Here is a 24,764-nt window from a genome sequence, read left to right on the forward strand (position 1 = left end):
TGAGCACAAGCTAGTCCAAATAAAAATAAAAGAGAGTGTCATGTATATCTTAGTTATATCCATTTCATTAAAAAAGTTCTTCTATGGGGGACTAGCTCAAGTTAGATGGAGATACTATGAGCGATTTAACGAAGTGGAGTATATAGAGAGGTGACGTAGATCGTAATCGCAATAATTGTTAAAATCGTGAGTGTGTTGAAAATGATTTTAAGAAAACAAATTAATTGTATGTCAATTCCAACATCAGTGCTAGATTTAAAATGTCTACATTTTGTGTGTTCACTTGTATTACATGAAATTAACAAAAATTTAAGATGAAATAATCTCTCATAGGCAACATCTTGACTTGAAAGCTTCTTTCATTGAAAACTTCTAACTACATGAAAATGAACCAATATCTAAAGGAAAAATTAAGCGCAATCAGAAAGTTAAAATATAAAATTTAGAATAAAATACACTGAACACCACCTGTTTATATATGATTCAATTGCAGGTACATGAAATTCCTACACAAAATTGTTCACGTTACTTCACAGCTGTTGAACCATTTTAGTGCTAGAGATAAACCCATATTTTTCTCAAAAGAACCAGTTAAGACTTATCTTTCCAAGCCAAAAGAGAAGTGGGAACTGAGCTAGGGCGATGAAGAGGAGGAGGTAATGATGCCGGCTTGAATCATACGTTCTCACCTCTGCAAAAAGAACTCTCTTCATTGTCTTCACTAAGAATATTCCCATGCATAAGCTTGTCCATGGCATCAAGAAGTAGTATGAATGGCTCCATATAATTGTTCCAAGTAGAGCTATGGACAATCCTGCAAAAGCATATCCAGCGTATGACACAATGTCAAGGAGAGGAGCCTCTCCACTACCCAGTGAGAACAATGTCATCTTCAGCAAGGAAACCTCTAAAAACCAACCAACTAGCCCCTTGATGAATAGCCAATTTAGAGCTTCAGGGGTAAACCTGGCAGCAGACAAGAAGTTTCAGAATCTACAAACCAAAGGAAGAGGAGGTAATGGAGGAAATTATTCCATAAGCCAACAGTATTGCAAGTTACAGAATGTGAGCATTGTGACAACCCCCTCGGGATCCACATATTCAGGTATTGTCTCTGCCATGGGCGGCCATTCGCTCTTTTAATCCCCTCTTATTGGCATGCAGCCTCAAGGGAGAATCGAACCCATGACCTATGGCTCCTTTACATCCCTCCCAAGGAGATCGCCTTTCACCAATTGGGAGGGATGTAAAGGAGCCATAGGTCACGGGTTCGATTCTCCCTTGAGGCTGCATGCCAATAAGAGGGGATTAAAAGAGCGAATGGCCGCCCATGGCAGAGACAATACCTGAATATGTGGATCCCGAGGGGGTTGTCACAAGCATGGAAAAAAGGGAAGAGAAATGGAGGCATGCCTAGAAGTTGTGGTATGTTACCAACTATATCCCACCACTACTACAAGATTTCACTCCGATGTTCAAACTCTTAGAAATTAACCTTGTGTTCACTTTTGAATCCAAATTTGTTTAAAATATAACAAAATTTAAATGGAATCTCGAAAGCCATGCATAGCCAACCTAGGACATCTAAATTTAAGAGGAAGAGACAAATGGGAAGAGGTGGGGATTCTCATTTAGAAGACAGTTACATGAAATAAGTAATTATACTAATAATGCTAATATTTTCAGTTTAAGCAACAGTTTAGTCTTCAGTATGAGAATCTGTACATTTGTTGGCACTTTAACCAAATATGAGGTAAGCAATGAAATTTGACAGCACAGAATCAAAGAACTTCTCATTATTGAGCACCAAGAAACCAGAGTTAAGAAAGCTTGAGAAAACACTGCTTACCTTCCCTGGAGACCCAATGATAAACCGGCAAGAACAACGTAGGTACCAAATGCCATGAATGGGATGTACAAATCTGGAGCATTTATATCAAAGATAGGGGGCTTATAGGATAGCCTACCACCTACCGGCTCTGTGATTCTTGTCCAATGACCCTACAGACAAATGAAAAGGCAACATCGTAACAATAAAAAAAGAAAATTGAGATCGTAATGTGACAATCAGAGAGATCAAGGGTTTCATGAGCTTACTCTGTGTAGGAATGGGAAAAGCACAACTTTCAATTTGTTTCTCACGTACTGGTCATTCACTTGGAAATAGTACTGGGGATCGGAAAAATACCTACTTATCTGTTCAATCAAAAAGTTGTCAACTAGAATTATATTTCCATCAGAAAATCTAGACCACTTTATCAATATCATTCAGCAATAAAGTATCCAAAGACAGAATGGAAAAATGATTTGGACAAAAATGTTAAATTATGAACAGCTTCAGAGCACATTTAGGGAACTCTAACAAAGAGGTAAATGCTACAGCATATCAAAGAGGAGGGGGAATGCAATCTGGCTTAATTTTGTTTAAAGGGGGATTTTTCTGGCTACCTATGGCATAATCCTTTGTTTTTTTATTTTAATTTTTTTGGATGACAAGGTAAACCCGCAGCCGCTACCCTTTTGGTGTACACAGAGCAAAACCCCTGCTCCTATGCAATAGCTTGCAAACCACACCGGAGAGGTAACCCGCACTAGGCAAGCCCGGTGCCACGAGCTCGACCCAGTAGGCAATCCTCATAGACTTCACGAAACCATGATTTTTTGACAAGTATGTAACCGTAATCCTATGGCTCAGTATGAATCGCTAAATGTGATTTATAAATAACAAGGGCTAAATTCAATTTCTTCATTTTTTGTGGAAGGCTTTAACACAATTAACACATCAGGGCAAGGCTTTTGCCTCTGGAAAACAATATAACTTGCACATCAGATTCCATACGAGGAACCAAAGATAAACTAAAAGAGCCTATCTTTTGTGTAGTCACCAACGAACATTCAATGCCTGCGTGCTAGCTTTCCCCTCAAACTTGCTAATGAACCAACTTCCAAGAATTATGATTTGGAGATTGGTCATTCCCACTCCAATTAAATTAGCTTAGCTAGACTTGAACCATATTGCATCAAAACCACTAATATAATTCCTTTCTAGCTTTCTCCCAAGTCTTGCTCCTACTGTGCATCACACTGAGCCATCCCATGCCCCATCTCTACTCACCATCTCCTTCCAAGCTCAGCCAACATGAGAGTTCGTAATTCAACTTACAGTTACTTTCTGCATAACTGCAGCTAACACCCTTGAGGAAATAGGTTAAGAAACTCAAGTTAACAGAGAATCAGAACACGTCACAAAAAATACCTGCTCTAAATCATATTTTTCTTTCTTCTACTTTTGCCCTCCCTTTCCATGTTATTTGGAGTAGATGGAGCTTGGCATTAGCCATCCTATGCTTCTCCACAATATTCTGTCCATCTGACTCAATCTTCCAACAGAATCCTCTACTTTTACCACTAAAAATGAACATTTAAATACCTAAATATGAAATGGTTTTCCTTCTCCTCTCAAAAAAGAATATAAAATCCTGTCCTTGTTAATCTTTTGAGTTTACTGTGCAGTGGAGAGATGACCATTAGGACATGGGGTGCTACCATTGCAGCAAGGAGTAAGGAAAAGTACATAATGAGAACAAATTTGTAAGTTGTAAAAATGAAGAACTTGATAAACAATAGGAGAATGTAAATAACTTCACCTAGCTTCAATTATGATTAAGTGATTAATCACTTATAGCTCAATTTGCTATTATGTATCAATGTCAGCTTGATGATGTCACCAAAGTGAAGACAGCATCGTAAATGCTATTTGAAATTTATTGATTTTCAAGTAGTAAGAGAATTAACAAGCTATAATGCCAAAAAAAAAAGAAAAGGAATACTATTTCCTTGCTGATTATGTCATAAAGCACTTTCACGAACAAAAAACTTCAGGAATGATTAATGGAAAAAAATTATTTTGGCAAGTCGCACAATGTAGAGATAAGACCAGCGGATGCAGCAACTTACATTGCTTTGAACATATTCAGAACTGGAACCAAGGATTTTTTCTCCATAAGCCCCTAGTCCACTTCTGATGAACCCTGAGCTACCACCAGAGAAGGCATTTCCAAAAGGATTTGCCTGTGTATTAACAGGCGGTCTTGGCACCCCGGATTGTGCTCCCAGGTTATCATACATTTCTGCAGGAGGATTTTTCTTTAATCAACACAACTGTTAGTAACTCAACATATATCTTTCTTGGTATAAGCTATTACATATCAAAGATAATTATCCAGCTGAATTCAGAAACTTCACTTTTCCCACCCAACATTGTTTAGCTGATTTTATCATTACTACCCCCAGGACACCCCAATAAGAGCATTACCTCAATACAAAGATATTCGGAGGAAGGAAATCAAGGATTTAGCAGTCCAATAATGAAAACGACTCCATCACTTTGTTTAAATCAGATCGTACTTTATAGCATATCTAGTTTCTACAGATCCCAGATTACCATGCAAATTTATCTTCTTACAATTAATTACGTTATCTAATTTTTCTGCCTGATAAGAGCTAATTCATCACTTAATTGAATTTCCATCAGCAAAAGTAGGAGAATTCCTCAGGTTACACATACCTTTTGCAACTCTTTTGTTGTTTAAAAAAAAATAGAAGACATTTTCGGATTAAATAATTTCAGTTCATCATGAAAAAAGCTCATGCGACCTAGGTACAACATAGACGGCCTATTTGCTGGAATCATCCATCAATCAGTAATTCCATTTCACAAATCACTATGACTTACATACCAAGCAACTACCGATGCAATAGAGAGAGAGAAAAATCAAGTGATAAATTGAAGATTAAAATAAATAGCTTAGATTACCAAGAAAATGCAAAAAAAAGTGCGACGAAATACAGATCCTCTTGTGTTGACTGTTGATGAAGGAAGCAAAAGAACTAACCAATAATGGAGATCTGTAAATGATAAACTCTCAGATTGAAAAAGAACGAATTGAAAGGAGAAAAATCGAAGACTTACAGATTGAAACTCTGACTGAAGAACAGATGGAAGCGAGTCTGCAGAGGCCTGCATTTACAGTTAACTCTATTAACTCCAGATTTCAGAGTTCTAAAAGTCGGGTCGGGTCGGATCGGGTCCTAACTTCAGTTCATACTCAGACTCGTATAATACAACCCGACCCACTAGACTTCTTTTTTCTTTATTTCTTTTTATAATTAAAATTTTTTTGGAGAGTAAGTTGATATGGTTTAAAATTCAAAAGTAATCGACCTACTAATCAAGTGTTATGTATCATACGAATTGAACTTACAACATAATTTAATTCATGTATCATGCATTGTCTTCTTATAAATTTCTTTCTTTTTTCAATCAAAAAAATAACGTACTTTCTAGTATTATTTTTGACATTATATTAAATAAATATTTATGATAACATCAATGAAAGAGAATAAAATATTTTTTTTATAATGCCCAAAGAAGTTAATATATATCCGCATGAGATGTTTATGTCAAATTAAGATATAAATACAATTTGCTTACACAATTTATGTAATTAGAACTTACGAAAATAGCACAGCTCATAATGATGATTACTCCTTCATTTCCATCCAAATTTATGTAATTGTGTTGGACTATACACAAAATTTAGAATAAAAGGTTTTTAAAACTTTGTAACCTAACGAAAGATGTAATTCCTTTTGGACGAACTAATAAGAAAATAGGCTTGCACAAATTGAGATGGAATATTTTCTAGTATTCAACTTCAAACTTCGGTGACAACAACTCGTCCCTCCATCAGAGACTTTGAAAATCTGGAAAAAAAATTACAGATGGAGATACTTGTAATAGAACACCTTTTCCCAGATATAATTTGATTTGTTGGGGTAAAAACCTTGGAGCTTAAGTACAACCAGCTCAACTGTTTCTGGGGGTGGGGGAATGAACTTGGAGAGGCAAATCACATCTTTATATGAAACTATTGTTGGACCAAATCTTTTGAGAAAGGCCTTAAACCTTCATACAAGCAAGCGCCAGAGAAGGAGATCACAATGGTACTGTTCCCGTCCGTCTTTCTCCACTTAATTACCAAACATGATTGACAACAACATCAGAAACCTCATGAAGCAATTAAGGATCATCATCATAAGGTTCATTTAAAGCTGGTGAAGAAGAGAGTTCCAAAATAGAAAATCCATTGGTTTGAAACTCAGCCAACTCAGATAAATGAACTTGTTGTCCACATATGATATTTCCCCTCAAATCCAAATGCTCCAGTTTACCTAATCAATAGCAAAGAAAAAGGTCAATGAATCCCACAATTAAATGACACAGAAGGCGCAGAAAGCTTTTAACATGCATTTACTCAACTCACATTTCGTTTCTAGTTTCTCAAAAAATTATAGAAACGTACAACATACCCAGTGTAATCCCACATGTAGAGTCTGGGGAGTGTGGTGTGTACATAGTCTTACCCCTACCTTGTGAAGGCCTCTGGTTGTCTACGGTAGACCCACGGCCCAAGTAAAGTATAATAAAATCAAGTGTGTGTGTGTGTGAAAGTGCAGTAGAGTGCTAAAAGAAGGAAAAAAAAAAAGGAAAAGTTAACTCAGCAAAGCTAAGTTGAGAGCAGAAGTGATTCGATTCCCACCAACTTGTGTGAAACTAAAACTGAGGCTCTTATACATATCTCAATTCCATCCAAAATTTCAGCCAACTAACTAATTGTAACTAATATTTGAACTCGAATTCATAAATTTAAATTTTACCCTTCCAGCCAATTTTTTTAAAGCTAACAATTGAAATTAACTTACAAATGTTTGAACTTCTTTTCACACCAAGTCCAGCTTGGCATGCATATTTGTGTATTATAGTGAACTAACAAAAAGAACCTCTAAATTGGGAATCTTTTCATATGGGAGAAAGCCCGTGGCATAACCTTGTTAGCCTGAGTGGACTCCGTAAGGAAACAGCAGGTTCAGAACTCCAGGGGAGTATAGGCCTGCTCCTCTACCCTCCTCCGAACTTAAACACCAAATGTTTTTCCACAGCATGATTCAAACTGTGAAACCGCAAACATGTGTATATTGACGCTTCCTGTGTTGCATATTAAATAGGAAAAATTATTCTTCTTGAGCGTTTCTGTCTATTTTTTTTATTTAAAGGGCTAAAATATTTCCATTAGCAACACTAGCTCCATAATGGAGTAACTTATCTTTCCTTGGGAAAACGATAGATCTTAATATTTTTTTATTCTTTTTTTAGAAAGACAGATCTTGATAATTTATATAATAGTAAGATTTCATTCTTCAATTTCACATGCTTGATATTTTCTGTATTCATTGTCAGGCTCTTGTAGATGGGTTGCATTCATCTCTATTGCTATTTTCTGATAGAATTTTACATTCACTTAAACCAAAAAAATCAGCAAAAGAGATATGTCACATGCTAAATAGAAGGTTGTGACTTTGTCACAATTTATCGACCCATTATTAGCAACTGACAAAAGGAAGAAACTTATGCAACAGAGAGAAACCAAAACGAGAGAAGAAACTGAGCATTAGAATGTTGTACCTTTTGCAGCTTTTACAGCAGAGGAAAGGATTGACAAAGATTCTTTGGGCATAAAGTTGTATTTTGCATTTACTGTTGAAAGATCTGGAGCATGAGAGAAAAGCTTTGACAGAAATCTTGCAGTTTCAATTCCACCTCGATTTTTGCTGCATAAGTTTAATGAACATGTTACTCTCAGTTCAAAATCCATAAGCTAAAGTTTTCAATGAAAACTCCATTTCACCTTATGTTGATTGAGTGGAGCTTTGTTTCCTTCACTATCGCTTGGCCTGCTCTCATGAAGCCAGTAGAACCTAGTCCAATGTCTTCAATATCAAGAGCTTGAATACCACAGCATAGAAACTTCCCTAGTGCTGTTCCTATTTCACTACAAAAAAAATTGGGAAATGAGTTATATCAAAAGCTGTCCCATGGAAAAGGTTGGAAGCATCAAAATTTTGAAAGAAAGCTTGGAAGTGTCTAATGAGGGTAAGAAAGGGTATATATCGCACAGATAAGCTTCTGCAGTGTGATCGGTGTCAAACGAGATATAATTTACCAAAGATTAAAAGGAGATCTGAGATCTAAAAAGTCAGCAAGAAATCAAATGCAAGAGGCTCTCAGATTTTGGTGATCCTATTACAGAGTTAACTTCATAACAAAAGGAAAACTATCAAAGCACCAAATAATGAAAAAGCCTGATATACAACTCCCGGGACAAAAGGTAAAGATTAGATTTGCAGCAAATTTTCCATGACGGCATTCACCTTATAAGCCAAGCAGTTTAACATGGGATCAATTTAACCCAGAACAAGGCTTAGAATGTCTCCCAAGTTTAGCTGATAAAGTGGAAACTCTTACAAACTTAAAGCACAAAGAAAGCATGTGAAGGCCAACTGATAAACAAACTCTCCGGGTCATTTGTGGCTTTCCCTCAGAAAATATCATCTATCTAGGAGAAGAATTACGGAAGTTGAATATAATATTGTAATTGTATCCATTTTACCAACCTGCCAAGAGAGTTGCCTCCGATCGAGAGAAAATTCAGTGGTTTTCTCAAAGATGAAAGAGCTTCTAGAAGTTCACAAACTCCAAAGCATGTAAGCTCACAACTTTCCAACTTCAATTCGACAAGGGGGAAATATTTATAGGACGTCTCTTTGAAGTAGGGGATTAGACACCTGAAAGAAAAACGCACTTGTGAGACCTTGGCAAGTTGGTCACTGAATACTGATGGCTTAATTCAATAAACCTGATTCCAGAAGTCTCGATAGGATTGTCACTGAGATCGAGTTGCTCCAGATTAGGTACGTGGACTAGAGCATATCTGAGACAATCCACATCGTCCATCTGTAGATTGCAGTTCCTGAAGTTGGAGAACCAAGTAAACTTTGTATTGCAGTGAAGATGACAATACAAATACGCCTTTCGTGATTCATTAAGTCGGTTGTGATCAAATTTACTGTGGAACTGCTTATGCTAAGGCTGTTCAGTATGAGAAGAGACTTCTTTGAGGCATGAATAGAAAAGTCAAAGCATACCTTAAATTAAGCTCCTTTAATGACTTCAATGAATTATATGTCCCATCTGTGCTACTTCTGTTCTTATATTTAAAATGAGAAAGCCATCCCGCGATCTGCAGTGTGAAATTTTCTATAGGTTGATTAATGATTACATCAGTATAATAGAAAAAGCAGAGCAAATATTGTTACTCACATTGTTTTCTGAAAGGTCCAGAACGGTAATACCAGATGAAGCATCAACGAGGGTATCAAATACTTTCCTCGCAAAATGGCGAGGAAGATGGTTGTCTGATAAGCATAGTGAAGACAAGGACCTAGCAGAAACACGATGCACAAATGTAAGTCTATGGAATCACTTAGTGGGTTACAGTAGATGGAATCTACCATGTCGCACAGAATGTAAGTCTATGGAATCATTATGAGAATAAAGCATAGAACAGTTGAATAAAGAAGCTGATGGAAGCTGCAGCGAAATCCGCTATACCTCCCTGATGATAGCAAAGATATCAGTCCAGCTGGCGAGGATTGAAAGTTGTTCTCTAGGAAGTTTGATGTCTTGATTGAGAAATGTTGCATCCCAAGTGCTTGAGGATTGTGCATGCATAGCAAGTCACAAATTGCATCAAGAGAAGAAACTGTAAACTTGCAATGCATGAATTTAATTGACTTAAGGGATCGATAGTTCTGGCTGATGAGTTTGCATAACCCCTCGACCTGTAAGGTTGAAAGCCACAAGAAAAGCAGTGTAAATAGTTAATTCTTCAGCATAACAAGTTCTAATCCAGAAGATATAACTGTTCAAAACAAAGAAACGTTTGCAAATTTCATTATTACTACAGATGCCAAACAGAAAATGCACAAGCACTTGAGACAACAATTATGTTTCACACATTTAGTTCTGACTTGAATTCCAGAAATAAATGTATGTCAAAGTATATATTAGGATCTGATGCCAATGGCATGTCTTGAATCTTATGTCAAACAGTTTCTTACAGGTTAATCTTTCCTCTTCTTAGTTTTGTTACATGTAAATTTTGCTTTTTCCTGAAAGCTAAGATGTACAGCACATATACAAAAGAACTAAACTTACATGCATATAAGACTTAATCCATTGTAGTTCCAAACTCTCCAACCTTGCATTTCTAAGTAAAAGCTGCAACAAAGAAATATAAGGTAATAATGTAGACAAACAAAAGGAAGCCTTATATGTCATCAAATCAATTAATCTCTTCTCTGCATATTTAATGTTATGCCTGAATATACATTAAACCAGCATTTCCTAACTTGCTTTTAACGTTCTTTTTCTATTTGACGACAAAATTAGAAATTGAAATTTCACACAAGTATCATCAATTAGAAGCTTTTTTTAATCTGCGTCAAGTAGTTAAACATTTATATATGATTTCAATTTAAAAATTAAAATGCCCTGCTTGATCTTAGAAAGTCAAATTGGACTTTCAATTGGAAATAGAGAACATATAGAGCACAGTACGTGCAACACTACAACTTACACAAGTTTCTTCCACACACAGAACATTTGGCAATCTCAGGTGCCTGCAATCAAACAAATGTAATTAAAAAATGAGTTATGTTTGAGAACATCAAGAAAGGTAGTTGAAACACAATATGTAGCTGCACATATCATTTGCAATGAAGGGTCTAAATGCACTTGAAGGCTCAAATTTGTGCTTTTAATGTTCAAAACAACCACTTACTCTGCACACACCCTGTTTCAAGGAGGAAAAAAAGGAAAAGAAAGTACAAAACTGCAGAGGAGAGAACACCAGTTTCAACCTTCAATGAAACTTCACAAATGCAGTGTTCAAGATGATGACTCAGAATAATAGGAACATTTATTTGCATATGGCATTTAATAATATTTCTGTCATGAGGCTCATTGTCCTCCGAAGAGATAACACCTGCAGAATTAATTTTTTTTGTAAAAATACACCTGGCATACGATCCAAATTGTTGGCAATGATAAGCGAACTTGGAATAGTCACAGGTGAATCTACTGATGCCTCCCCTATGATCAATATAGTTTAAGATTGATTCTGCACAAACAAAAGAAGCTTGTATCAACTAAATCTTCTATGGCTAGTTTAGGGCATTTTTGTGGAACTTTCTTGAGTTACATTTTTTCCAGAACAGGGAAAGACTTCTGCATACAAATACTACTTGTGATACAAAAATATAGACAAAACAAAGGCATATGAAAAGATGCAAACTTCTTCAAAATCCAATTTAAACCCTTTGTCCAAAATATAGCTTTCACGTAATGTGTGTATAAAATATTCCTTAATCCTTACCCAAATAGACAAGAAGAAAAGGAAGAAAGAAAAGTTACCCCATCAGAGGATTTGAATGTTCAATATAAAAATTAGATTTCAACCCAAGACAGCATCTAAAAGAGGATGCATGAAGAAGAATCTGGGCATGGCTGCCAAAAAATGATTGCCAGAAAGTAGTGTGATGGATGATAAGAGACATCAATCAACATGAATCTCTTACCTGGAACTTCTATTTCACTAATCCGACCATGAAAAGATGGGAATAAAGTCAACTCTGCTGCTGTATCCAGGCAACTGTTCCTCAAAAAATGTAGAATTTTAAAATGACAGGTGAACTGAAGCCATTTAAAATAGTGGTAACTGGTAACCACCAATAAGTAGATCATTTGATGTTCATACTTCTGCAAATGTGCTTCCCAATACATCTGTTGCCAGTCATTTGCGGATTCACACTCTACTTCTTTTTGGTTTGCTGATCTGGCAGATGACTGACTCCTGAAATTCTTACTCCTCCAACCAAAAGCAGGCCACCGAGCTTCATACAGATTTTTCCACTCTTCCTCAAAATTCAGATATCTGCAGAAATATATTTCAAGCTCCATTCACAATAGAATCATTTGCAGATCATGTATATCCAGGCAACCTCTACAAATATTACCCATGATGTAACATACTCTTTCTTTATGACCAGGAAGCTGAAAAAAACTCACTTAATTCCTATATTTCTACAGATGCAGACCTTTTACGCTTTCTCTGATTATCAACACCGTCAGTCAAAAGCTCATGATCATCCAAGATAACAGATTTCCTGCAACACAAGATTTTCTGGTTAAAGTTCAGGCACTATAATGCACCCCTCCCACTACATAAAGGTTCATATAAAAAAACCTAAATAATATCAACCACCTATATCAGTTATACATATGATCTACCTAAAATGTTGATCAATTCACAGTTAACTAGCTTCATCACACTTAATTCAAAACCAATTCCTCAAACTGTCAGATGCACCAAAAGTTTCAAACTATACGTCTTTTATTCATGGCCTTTTGGTTTAGAAGTAATTACAAAAGAGCTTTCAGTAGATTAAAAGAGAGAATAGATTTTTGAGAGCAGAAGTATTCTCTGAGAGTAACAACAACATACTCAGTGTAATCCCATGGGTAGGGCTTGGGGAGGGTAGAGTATGTGCAGACCTTAACCAACCTTGGGAGGTGGAGAGGTTACAAAGACCCTCAACTCAATAAAAAGCATATCAAAATGGAGATAAGTAATTATATTCATGCTTTTGAACGTACAATGTGGATAATTAAGTCACAGCTATTTTAAATAAGGCTCTACAATGTGGTCAATCCCAAACTAGTCAGTCAGCAGTATGAATTTCAATATCCATTCAGCTCCAATGGAGCCACTTCCAATCCAAAACTCAATTACTTCTCATTAAAAACACACAGGGGTTCTCCGAATATAGGAGTCTCAAAGTTCCAATAGTTAAATGAAGTGGGTTCAAAACTGTGATGCCTCAGGTTCAAATCTCAACGGAAGCAAAAAAACACGATGCGGTATCTTCTCATCTACCCAAGCCTTGGTGGAAAAATTTTTACTGGTACCTATACCTCGTGGAATTAGTTGAGATGCAAAGCAAAGTCGCACAGACACCGCGGTTATTAGAAAAATAAATATAGGGATCTTTTAATAACTCCGGCTATGTGAATTTGGCTTCTAGTGTAAGCTCACGCTGTTGTTGCAGTGATAAAGAATGAGGGTCGATTTAATTTAACCACCACTAATCCACCACCCACAGCAAAAAAATATTTTAGGATAAAAATATGTTTGGTAAAAACACATATAATATATAGCATAGTTGATCTAACAACCTATCTTGCAATCCAATACTCAAAAGGGTTCTCCAAATATAGGGATTCTCAAAATTCCTATAGTTTAATGAAATCCGTTGAAAACTATGATGTCTCAAGTTCAAATCTCACGTAAGAGGCAAGAAATACTAAGTGAATTCTTTCCACCATCCAAGCCTTGGTGGATATTACCGGTACCTGAGCTGGCGAGAGGCAGCAGGTACCTGATAGAATCAATCAGGGTGTACACAAGCGGACACAGACACCACGATTAACAAAAATTGTTTAAAGAAACATATATAATCTATAATAGAGTGCTGAGATAAAAACCCTTGTTGTAATTTCTGCAATGCCAACGGAGGTAACTGCAACAGCAACTGATCGAACAACTCCGTAGGAAGGCGATACAATACTGATGAAAGATTAAGATCATCAACTGAAAATAAAAACCAAAACAAAAAATGTTAAGCAATAGCAAAATATATAATAACAAAAATTATGATTCCCATAAACAACACAAACAATTACCTTGAATGAGTTCATCTCTAATTGAGTAAATGCACAAGTCAACTAATGATGGAACTTTAATTTCCCCCATTTTCTCACAACCCTAAGATACATACTACTCCATTTTTTTACAAATGGGGTTCCGAAAATTCATATACAAAATGCGAAAAAAATAAAATAACTAACTTTTAAAAAAATTATAGCAGAATTTTAACACCAAAACGGAAAAAAGGTTATGACTTGGGGCGTCTTCTCTTCTAGGTTTGCTTGACAGTTCACCGTCTAAATATTCACTCGTAAAAAATGAGTTTTTAGCTAAAATAAAATTATTTCTTATTTAAACTCATAGGTTTATTATTTTATTTCTTTAAATATGTAATAATGTATTGTTGAATATGTGAATTCATCAAAAAAATTAAATAGAGCATCTTTAGTTCAACTAGTTGAATAAATTAAAAAATTTAGTGATAATTATTTAGAAAGCACAATAAAATTAATTTTAAAAAATTAAGTTACTTTCAAATCAATCAAAAACTCAATCGAATCATTGATTTGTTATCATATAATTTAAAGAATGTCAGTTAGTTAATTGAGCTCGATCAATATATTTTTAAAAGTTTGACTGAAAAATCGATCGAACCTAATTGGTTGGCATAAAAAGAAATTGAATAGTATTTAAATGACTCAACTTAAACGGTTTTTTATCTTTTCAAACATTTGGCGGGAGGAAATTGAGCGCGATCAGTTTTATTTGAGTTGGGCTCAAAGTGATTGACTTTTCAATTGGTTCAAAAATCGATAGACTTTTTTTCTTTTGATTTATTGTTTTATGTTTTTCAATGATCACTATCAATTTTTAAGTTCATTCTGCTTGTTAGATAAAAAATGTTCCACTTTAACAAACGACTGAAAATATTTAAGATTATTATATTTATAGATTCAAAATAAACATACTATCGAAACAAAAATAGACATACTCTACCAAAAACTCTCTAAAACATCAACTCCTCCTACTATAAAATTTTTAACTTATTAATCTCATATATAATTTCTAATTTGTTAAAATAACGTGATTTAATATCGTGCAAAAGTCGTGACAATTTTCTTCCTTTTTTAGTCTCATGAAATAAGAATTCTACAAGTAAAAGACTATTTACACAGTAATTAAAGAAAAAACTTTTATTTTTTACATTATTGTTAATTTTATTAGAAATGTGATTACTTCAAGTTTTGATCACACCACAAGCAAATGTAGATATAAAAGTATGTTGGTGTAATTGACAAAAGAAAATCATGTAGGAGTATCAGAAATATATGTAGAAGTAATTTAAAAAGTTTGTCAATTATGCATCGGTTCACTTCAAAGTATTGTTGATGTCAAATATGATTTGGTTCACTTCAAATTATTGTTGATGTTGCAACGAAATTGTTCTTATTTTAACTTTTTGTTATGTGAGATATTATTATTTTTAATATAGGATGACTCAAATAACAAATGCTTCTTTCATGTGTGCTTTTCAAGTTTGTGAATAAAAAAAAATATACAAAAGAAAACCTTAAACTTGTATACATTAACAACTAAATGATTATAAATTAGAAAAAAAAACATTTCATTTCCCATTTCATTCATCATATATGTAAATATATAGAAAAATTACCAACTATAACTATAATAAAGTTGCATTGACTTGGGTAGCAACTTTAAAACAATTCATCATAAATTTATAAATAACATATAGTACAAAATTACAATAATACATATAATAAAGTTGCATTGAGTTAGCTAGCAACTTTAAAACATAAAATTTCAAGAAGATACCTATTAAGTATATAATTTGATAATTGGATTTAGAGAGAGTCAATAGCCATAATGGTGCTCAAGTTCATTGGTGTCATGTACTTATCAGAACCAGTAAAAAGTGTTTGAACAATAATTTTGTTGGCACGTTCAGAAGGATGAAAAGGATCCCAAAATGCATATAAATCTCTGTTGGGGCATAGATTTGAAGAAGATGTGCAAATGCCTATTCCATTATAGGGTCCTTGTCCACAACATGCTATTTTTGACGTTACAAAACCTGTTCATTGTTTAAAAGTTAAAAACAGTAAATTACTTTCTATGTATCAATATCATTAAACAATAATTTGTAACTTAACGTTAATCGTCGTAAGTTACTTTTTAAAACCATTAGATTATATAAAAATAATTTTAGGTGATTGTCTATAACATGAGTTAATTAACTTCTTATTGATATCGTAAAAAGAGACTAATAGATCTACAAAACATAACTTTATGTAGTCGTCTATAGCACGTAAAACTGATAACTTAAAAAATAAACCTAGAAATTTACTAAAACATATTATATAAAATTGTTTTACACAAACATGTCTATATGTTAATCAGAATTAAAACTATGTACATGGTAAAAAAAAAAAATTACAAATTTAACATGTTATAGTGTGTAATCTATTGATAACTACTCTTCCATCATTAAAACATAAATTTCAAATTCACGCCCCATAAAAATGAGTCGCTTTTAGTAGACAATATTAAACCGAGCGAATTTAAATTAATCAAACCGCAAAATAAAATATCGAACATAAATTAAAAAAGTGATATACCAAAAGCTTGGGGATCTTTGATGAAGTCATTCTGCATCTCCATAGCATTTGCAGCAACAAATATATCAGAGCCAAGTTCTTGATTGAGTCCTTGAATCATTTGGACAAGGAGAGGGTTGAAAATTGCAGAGGCTTTTTGAGGCTCCTCAGCACATTCTCCATTGACACTCCTTGAGGCTAGACTAGATGGGACACAACCTAATGGACCTGATCCTGTCACTAAAACTCTTCGAGCTCCCAAATCATATAGTCTCTGCAAACAATTTGATGTTTTTGTTGTTGTTACATTACAATTATCAAAGATTATACTTAAAAAGTTTGATATTGTAGATGATAGAGGTGGTAAATAAAGCGAATTAGATCGTAAATCTCGCTACAAAGCAGGTCATGATCTAATCCGTTCATAGCTCTAAAGTTGTGTTAGAGCTAATCAAAATTTAATCTATGTAAACTTAGGTGCACAACCTGGATTACTAAAAAAACAAATTGATTTTGCCACAAAATAGGCACAGGCAAAAGCGAAACTTTTTATTGCAAGTCTTATCACAACTAAAAACACAATCAACAGACTCAATTCTACTATACAAATTAATAAACATGTGTCATTCTCTTTGTTACTGACAAAAATAACGTCACGTAGTTAAATGAAAAATCATTTATATTGATCAATTACCATTAAGATCTTTCGATACTCAGAGATGATATAAACAGAGAAATCTTGAAGATTGTACTGAAGTCGTCTCGCAGAAATTGGCGTGAAAAAATAATTGTTGACATAGTCATTGCCTCCCAAAGTAATAAGAACAAGTGCTCCATTTACTAGCCGCTCTGTTTGTTCTTCTCCTATAAGAGCACTCACTCGTGCTTGGTACTGTTCAAAGTTTTGTAATTGTGTCGATATTCTTATTATGTTTGCCTACAACAACAAAAAAAAAGTTAATGAACTAAAAGCACTTAAAATATTATCAATGGATGTGGTGCAGTGGATGAGGCTGCTCCTTAATTCTTTAACTAGAGGTCTGAGATTCATATAGAAAAATCTTTATTTCTCTTATTGAGCGTGAATTTAAAATATTCAACTCAAAATATAAATAGAATAATTGTACTTACAAACTGAATTCCAGTATCGTTAAGAATTCCAATTCCAGCAGAAGCAAAATTTGCTCCAACGAGCAATTTATCTCCATTAAGCTCAGGGTTCAAATAAGGCAATGTAGCCTCAGCACCAAGCTCTTGGCCTGTCCATACATATTATCATTAATTAATAACAAGAAATTAAATAAGATTCACTTTTGGGACATTTGCACAATTGGACGTTTTTAGGCTACTATTTAAATCACATCCCTCTAAGTCAAGTGGGCTAAATTTTGCATTTAGAAGTAGCTGGGCTCTTTAAATTAGATCCCCATTTGCACAATTGGCCTTTCTAGTCCACTATTTAATTCATAGCCTATGTGACCAAGTTTGAAGAGTTTGGCCAAACATTTTAGGTTGGGGTGGAATAAGTATTCTATTAATAGTAAAATCTATTCTTTTAATGAACCTTGGTCAATCACAAATTATTGCTTTAATATTTATAAAAGTGCTTTTCAAATTGATTAGCCAAAACAAACTGTCACTTGCCAAAAATATTACTTTTTTAAAAAAAAAAAAAAAACTCCATTTCAAGTTGAACAAATTTTTAAAATTTGTATACACAGAATATAAATTTATTTCCCAAAAAATGATAATTCATCCAGCTACTTCTAAAGACAAACTTAACTAGTTAACTATGGTAGTCAATGTCGACATCATTTAAAATATGACCCAAAAGGCTAGACAGTGCGAATAATACCTACACTTATGAATCAAGATAAAAGCGAACTCAATAATAAATCGAACTCTAAGGGCCCGTTTGGATGGGCTTAATAAAAGCAGCTTTAAAAAAATACTTTTGAAAGTGCTGAAACTTATTTTTAAAATAAGCAGTTATGCGTTTGGAAAAAAGTGCTGAAATTGTTATGCCAAACGTGAAAAGGGAAAAATAGAAGAAAGAGATGTTAGGGTTATATGGTTCATTTGGAAATTGTATAAAAGTATTAAGGGAAAAAACATAAAAATATGGTCAACTTAAAACAGCTTATAAGCTAAAAAAAAAAAAGTACCCCTACCCCAGCTTTTAACTTTTGGCTTAAACAGTTAAATAAGTCAAAAACTAGCTTTTAAGTCAGTTTGACCAGCTTTTAAGCTGAGCCATACAGGCTCTAAATCCGCATTTCGTATAAAAAAAAGAAAAAAAGTGAGTTGAGAATGTTACTTATAAGATCAGGTATATTGAAGCCATTAGAGAAACGACCAGTAGGACGATGAGTTGGATAATCAATTCCATAAGGTGGAGAATCTGCCCTTGCTGAAGTTAGTAAATAATTATTGTTGCCATTATCAACAAGAGAGTCACCAAACACAAAGAAAGCACGAGGTGCACCCTCACTACAACTTATCAATTTTCCAATAAATAATACTAGTAGGAAAATAGTAGCAGTAGGCATTTTTTGACTAGTAGTAAGTAGAAAGATAAGTGTACTAGTAATAAACTATTTTGATTTATATTAATAGTATAATATAAAGTAATGAGACATTTATTTATATATATAGGAAATTAAAGGGGAGGACTATGGAATATGGATTATTGTTCTTAGTTAGTTGAAATGTATTAAATAGGCGGCTTTCAAAAGTGAGTAAAATTGGGGGCCAACTTAGCAACAAAACTACATTTTTGTAACAATTAATTAGTTTGCCCTTCATTATACGTGCTTCAAGCTAAGCCTTTCATCAGTACATTGGTCTCTCACTTAGTTAGGGTGGCGAATTTAGAGCAGGTTCAATGGGTATGGCTTCCGATTCGAATTTGAGACCTCTAATTAAGGGTGAAGCACTCTCGTGGTATAGCCACATGGTAGTTAGGGTGTTCAATTGGATACCTTTCGTTGGAAAAAAAATTATTGTATATACAAGTAAAATGATACATTAAATAACATATTTTGGACATACTTACCATAACAAGCTATTTATAACCCAATGGTTTCACCTCCTTACTATGAGGAAGTGATCTTGTGTTTGAATTTTACGAGTTCTATTTTTTTAAATGAGTTTTTGTTGTGCTATATTTTGTGAAATTTCTGACTCCTTCATTGCCCACCATTGCACCACAACCCATGTTGGTTGAATTTTACCACTTAAATAAACAAGAATTTCGCTTATCTTGCATGCATTATAGAGCAGAGAGTTGATTACCAAATTATGGGGAAGAAGTATAGAGCACAAAGTTAATTACCAAAATTCTAGCTAAGTGGTAGACAGGTGATGAGATCCAGTACAGATTGAAAAAGAGGAGAAGCAGGGGCCAGGGGACACTTGAGAATACAGTTGATTGCAACCGTTAACAATCTGACCTATTCTTCCTGTCGCTTTTTAGCAGTTGAGCCTCATGTGCCCACACTCAATTCACAATTATAAGCGACCTTTTCGCAAAAATTCAAAGTAAAATCGCGTAAAATAGATTCTTGTGATATAATTTTTTGTTGCTGTTCGATATGACACGATCAATATATCTAAAGGTTTACATTTCAGCCTAGATAAAAATTTAAAAGATTTCTTTTCATTTGTCTTAAATTTAGTTAACAATTTATACAAAATATTGAGTTGAAAGGTTACGGTAAATGTTTTTATAAAACTACACAAACAAACGCTTGTAATGTTTTTGCAAATTTCGGAACAAGTATTAAGTTGAATTCTCACTTTCTTAATTTGTTCTTTTTGGCTAAATTAGCCAATTATTAGCTTCAAAGCTAATTAAGAGGACTTGTCCGACATGACAAAAATGCCTTCATTTGGGGATAAGCAAATTTCGTTGGCTTTTTTGGGGAAGTAATACCAAGAGGTGACACTAATCTACCTAATTGTCAATCATTAATTAGAAATGAATCCTAGATGAGAATATAGCTAGCTGCCTCCTAAAAAATGAGTGATTTAGAGCCTGTTTGGCTCAGCTTAAAAGCTGGTCAAATCTTAAAAGCTGGTTTTTGACTTATTTAACTGTTTGGCAATACTCAAAACAGCTTATTTTAAGTTAAAAAAAAACTTATTTTAAGCCAAAAGTTAAAAGCTGGGATAGGGGTGCTTTTTTTTTTAGCTTATAAGTTGTTTTAAGTTGACCACATTTTTATCTTTTTGTGCTTAATATTTTTATACAATTTCCAAATTACCCATGTAAATTTCTTTCTTCCATTTTTCCCTTTTCACGTTTGACATAACAACTTCAGCACTTTTATCCAAACGCATAACTGCTTATTTTAAAAATAAGTTTCAACACTTTTAAAAGTACTTTTTTAAAGCTGCTTTTATTAAGCCCGTCCAAACGGGCCCTTAGAGTTTAATATGAAATATGTAATTGTTTTAGTAGAAAATAATTTATCTTTAAAAGTGAAATTTCTTAATGTATATTTGAATTAATCAGATTTCAAATAAAGCCTAGGAAAAAATAGTCTACTCCACCAAGTCAAAGATGATCATGGTCCGACAAAAGCAAATTCAACATATTAAGAGTTCATTTGTGTAACTATCTCTCCCATTACAATTAATATTTCTATGTAAATACATACATAATATCTTGATAAAGTACTTTTTATTAAATAAAGTATTTTTCACAAATATATATATGTAAGGAATGATATATCAAGTTTACTTGAAAATAATGTTCCAAATTTAAAATTTGGACAAAAATAAAGCTTCATAACCTCTACAACATTGCTAATTATATGAACTTCTACTTGCGCTACTGAACAAGACCAAAGCCAGGAGACGACACGTGAGAATACTCATAATAATAACTTAGGTAAATGAAAAATGAATTGTTATATAAAATAGAACATATATGTTCTCATCGTTTACGTAGTTTTTTATCTCGATAAAAACGTAGCCAAAGAAATATTCATAAAACAAATAATATTTATCATGAAATTGCAAGTAGTGAAGTCCCACAAAGTAAATGGTTAGTTGATCTGCATTTTACATTTCATTTATTGATCGTTTTCCTTTTGCGGCTATTTAATTCCCTTTCCCCAAACTCTACGCTTAGTACTTTATAGATTCTTATTTATTTAAATACATAAGTATTTAAATTTGTAATCACTGATGTACTATTGACTATAATATTGTGACATTTTATTATTTATCACCTTGTAATACTATTCTGAATTTTCATATTCAATCAAGGCAGTATAAGGGATAAAATGTACAAATCATATCATTTTTTGAGACAACAATATAATTAATGGAATAAGATACTGTAATTATACTTGTACTCGATAATATTGTTAGGGGGATAAAACGTCACAATTATAATTAAGGGAATGAAATATCACAATCATATCATGTGCAATATTTGATAAATGTAGAATTATATTGATTTTTCTATAACTTTTTTGTGGTCACGACACCATAATTAATGAGAAGATATTAAGATTTCCCCTAAAATATCTTCCAAAAATCTCCAACCAATGTATTAGGAAAAGGAAAACATATTTGGGCCAATAATGGACAAGGCCCAAAAATTAGCAGACCCAAAATTAGAGGAAAAATTACGCAACAAAACAAATTTATACTATTTAATTACTTATCATAGCTATAGTTTGCTATAATTTTCACTCGCGACTAACATTATATATTAATTAGGTGGACTGACTTAGAATTTGTATAATTAGTCATGTTTATATATGTAAAATTCGTTTGAATATACAAATACATATGCATAATATACAATTATTTTAACCTATATAATATACGATTCACCTCCTCCCACTCTCTCTCGAATCTCTCCTCCCTCTTCCAATCTCTATCTAATATCTCCTCTATATAACATGTAGCTACAAATTGTAATTATCAAACTATAGATATGGAGAGTAATTAATTATTTTTAAGTGGCTATATGTGAAAGCTTCTCCAAATTATATAAACTCTGGGCCCAAACAGGCCCATCTTTTCTCCACACCAAATACACTTAATGGGCCGGTCTGATTTCATTTAGGCAGAGGCCCATGTTTTCTATTTTTCGAACTTCGATTACAAAATTATCGTCTTCTTCTTTATTCGTTTTATCTCATCGACGGATGATGGTTGAAGCATAGCATTTTTGAGTGAATTTATATTCGATTGCACAAAGCATAATATTTTTTAAGTTGACTTATAAAAACAAACAACTCTATAATGAAAATAGGGTAATATACTTACTATAACTGATGAAATTGTATCTCTACTGTATCTTTTTTTTATGTATGTATATCCAAGATATGTTTGTGCTATAGTATTTGTTGCACCTATTTAATAGGTTTAAATGTCCTGCACATATATATTTTGGATCTTGATAATTTAATTGAATTAGGTAGTGTGTGTTGTATTGAACCAACAGAGTCAGCAATTAGGTGTGATTGAACTAGCCATTGAACAATATACCCAAAAACATGTGCAATTAATGTCCTTATGGTCCTACTCTTGTCTTGGCAAACGAAGTGTGTGGTCCAACAATCAAGTGTTTGCCCTTTGCCTTTGTTTTTTCTTTTCACATAGTAATAAATATATTAGGGTTTTTCATATTTCGTAAGGATTAAAATAAGTTTTATATTCGACGTTTAGAAATTTATATATAAAAATTAAATAATAATTGCCCTCGTATATACACTGTGATTTTCCAAGAAAAGGAGGTTGGGGCTCCGCTCCTCTCCCACGCACTTGGTGTATGCATGACATATAAGATTATTTTGCCAAACTATGGTTAGGTAATTAATGCATTCTTAATTCATATGTCGGTGCAACATTAAATTGATTTGTTGCATACATGGAATCCGTGCAAGTCCTTTTCTTCGTTATAAATGTACATGGGTCAATCGAGTTCTACTGAATATGACTTTCAAGAAGAAATTAACCAGCTGTTGTAGTAGCACTTTCAGCGGGGGCTTTTTTTTTTACCATTAGGATCCTATTGAGAAATTTTTTTATTCGAACCAAATCAATTAGCTATATAATCTTTGATTTCGCAAAAACTAAGTAATATATATCATCTTACTATAGTTTAAATGACAAGATTGCAGAAACATAGAAAGTGCGGCTTCGGCAAAACCCAAAATTTTTGGTCCTAACCTTTTTTTTTACGATAAAATAGGCATTAAGTAACTCATAAAACTTCAATTCCTGAATTGTACGTATAAAATTTTTCCCCAAGTAGGGTCGGCATGTGAATGTTTTGGCTTTGCATGCACAGTGACATTTTCATTTTATTAGCTGTACGGCCCATGAAAATGAACGAGTAGATTTTTTTAAAAAAAAATAGTTATGGTGTCTGATCACGAGAACTTGACTAATTTCATGAGATATCTATCACGTTCCATCAGACACTAGCAATAGATATTAGGTAACACTGTTGGCTAAGTATAAGACAAATAAAAAGAATCACCTAGTGTTTTTTTTTTGTCAACGATGGAAAATCAAAGGGTATATATTATGTAGTAGATCTTTTGCTTTCTGTAAATTCTCAGTATAGGGAGCTCGAAGTGGAATAAATAGATGCATGGGATATTCAAAGAGTTATAGTCACGGGATCTCTAATTACATCAGTTAAAAGTATCCTATACTGACTTGACTTGGTAAGAATGCCTTCTTCAATGAACTATTGGTAACTTCAAGCCAGAGAGGCCAAATGAGCTCTTAAATGAGTCACGTAGTTTGGGGATGATCACACGTGCTTTGTAGCTACCCACAAGGGGTGGGGGTGGATTAGGTCAGTAGACAGTTGTGTATCGCCTGGCTTCTCCTTTCGTATAAATAGTACTCCTTTCGTTTAAAAAAGAATAATCTAGTTTAACTTAGAACGGAATTTAAGAAAAGAAAGAAGACATTTTAATCTTGTGATTCTAAATTAAAGTTATATCAAATGTATCAAAATACACTTAAATCTTGTGGTCAACATATTACGCAGAAAGTTTAAGTGTTGTAAAAAAAAAAGAAATCGTTCTTTTTTAAACAAACTAAAAAAATAGTCATTTTTATAAACATACTTAGTATGTACTCTTGTCCTAAAATATTTCTTGCAATTTTTTCCCTCTAAAATATATGTAGACTCTATCCGCTCTAAACTTCCTTTGCAAAATTACATGGAGTATATGTAATGAAATTTAACTCTGATCCCTTTAGCTCATGTTATTGACCATTAAGCACACTCTGAAATGCATCGGGACTTGTGGAGTTTATATTGCGTATGGCTGAAAAACAAAAAACGGGGATAAAACAAGCTAAGGTGAATAGTCAAGTGCTAGAAACTGCATTTGTGTCGGCACTCAACTTACATAGTTTAGTTAGACTGTACAACTGACAACTAGACCAGATAGTTTAGTTAGACTGTACAAATGACAACTAGACCAGAGCCGAAGCA

The 24,764-nt window shown here is 33.5% G+C and overlaps 3 protein-coding genes across 10 annotated transcripts; all 3 read right to left on the bottom strand.

The window, feature by feature from the left end:
* Positions 1-341: 341 nt before the first annotated feature.
* On the bottom strand, positions 342-5,242 carry LOC101267905 (uncharacterized). Of its 7 annotated transcripts, none has more exons than XM_004242339.5 (6): positions 4,973-5,242; positions 4,817-4,890; positions 3,958-4,130; positions 2,098-2,196; positions 1,850-2,001; positions 342-966 (listed from the first exon to the last, which is right to left on the bottom strand). In XM_004242339.5, exons 3-6 carry the CDS (start codon positions 4,126-4,128, stop codon positions 579-581), a joined length of 810 nt encoding a protein of 269 aa, XP_004242387.1. In that variant the 5' UTR covers positions 4,129-4,130; positions 4,817-4,890; positions 4,973-5,242; the 3' UTR covers positions 342-578. The 7 variants fall into 7 exon arrangements, with proteins under 7 accessions (XP_004242387.1, XP_010323080.1, XP_004242385.1 ...); XM_010324778.4 differs by having other exon boundaries at positions 3,958-4,146; positions 4,817-4,908; positions 4,973-5,211; XM_004242337.5 differs by having other exon boundaries at positions 3,958-4,146; positions 4,973-5,106.
* A 293-nt stretch (positions 5,243-5,535) lies between these two features.
* LOC101267320 (uncharacterized) lies at positions 5,536-15,227 on the bottom strand. 2 transcript variants are annotated; one of them, XR_742141.4, is made up of 17 exons: positions 13,703-15,227; positions 13,505-13,610; positions 12,058-12,126; positions 11,718-11,894; positions 11,539-11,612; positions 10,979-11,081; positions 10,539-10,581; positions 10,118-10,180; positions 9,512-9,741; positions 9,221-9,341; positions 9,046-9,140; positions 8,757-8,870; positions 8,515-8,685; positions 7,749-7,892; positions 7,526-7,671; positions 6,891-7,048; positions 5,536-6,234 (listed from the first exon to the last, which is right to left on the bottom strand). XR_742141.4 is itself a non-coding variant. In XM_004242334.5 (16 exons), exons 1-16 carry the CDS (start codon positions 13,770-13,772, stop codon positions 6,083-6,085), a joined length of 1,878 nt encoding a protein of 625 aa, XP_004242382.1. In that variant the 5' UTR covers positions 13,773-15,227; the 3' UTR covers positions 5,536-6,082. The 2 variants fall into 2 exon arrangements, 1 of the variants encoding a protein (XP_004242382.1); XM_004242334.5 differs by lacking the exon at positions 6,891-7,048.
* Positions 15,228-15,274: 47 nt separating this feature from the next.
* On the bottom strand, positions 15,275-18,919 carry LOC101267033 (GDSL esterase/lipase At5g33370). Its single transcript, XM_004242333.5, has 5 exons — positions 18,600-18,919; positions 17,414-17,541; positions 16,977-17,219; positions 16,304-16,556; positions 15,275-15,759 (listed from the first exon to the last, which is right to left on the bottom strand). Exons 1-5 carry the CDS (start codon positions 18,829-18,831, stop codon positions 15,530-15,532), a joined length of 1,086 nt encoding a protein of 361 aa, XP_004242381.1. The 5' UTR covers positions 18,832-18,919; the 3' UTR covers positions 15,275-15,529.
* Between the last annotated feature and the right edge of the window lie 5,845 nt (positions 18,920-24,764).

The sequence above is a fragment of the Solanum lycopersicum genome, chromosome 6, assembly GCF_036512215.1.
Source record: "Solanum lycopersicum chromosome 6, SLM_r2.1".
NCBI lineage: Eukaryota > Viridiplantae > Streptophyta > Magnoliopsida > Solanales > Solanaceae > Solanum > Solanum lycopersicum.

Bases quoted from the DNA above. Each gene is read 5' to 3' on its own strand.
- LOC101267320 (XM_004242334.5), bottom strand. From the start codon at position 13,772: ATGGGGGAAATTAAAGTTCCATCATTAGTTGACTTGTGCATTTACTCA. The intron at 11,082-11,538 runs GTAAGAGATTCA...TTGTTTGTGCAG, and splicing joins TAGTGAAATAGAAGTTCCAG to AATCAATCTTAAACTATATT. The intron at 6,235-7,525 runs GTACAACATTCT...GCTATTGATTAG, and splicing joins TGCTGTAAAAGCTGCAAAAG to GTAAACTGGAGCATTTGGAT.
- LOC101267905 (XM_004242338.5), bottom strand. From the start codon at position 5,026: ATGCAGGCCTCTGCAGACTCGCTTCCATCTGTTCTTCAGTCAGAGTTT. The intron at 2,002-2,097 runs GTAAGCTCATGA...ATTTGTCTGTAG, and splicing joins TTTTCCCATTCCTACACAGA to GGTCATTGGACAAGAATCAC. The intron at 967-1,849 runs GTAAGCAGTGTT...GTCTGCTGCCAG, and splicing joins TCATTGGGTCTCCAGGGAAG to GTTTACCCCTGAAGCTCTAA.
- LOC101267033 (XM_004242333.5), bottom strand. From the start codon at position 18,831: ATGCCTACTGCTACTATTTTCCTACTAGTATTATTTATTGGAAAATTG. The intron at 17,542-18,599 runs GTAACATTCTCA...ATGTATGGACAG, and splicing joins CAATATACCTGATCTTATAA to GCCAAGAGCTTGGTGCTGAG. The intron at 17,220-17,413 runs GTAAGTACAATT...TTGTTGTTGTAG, and splicing joins ACGATACTGGAATTCAGTTT to GCAAACATAATAAGAATATC.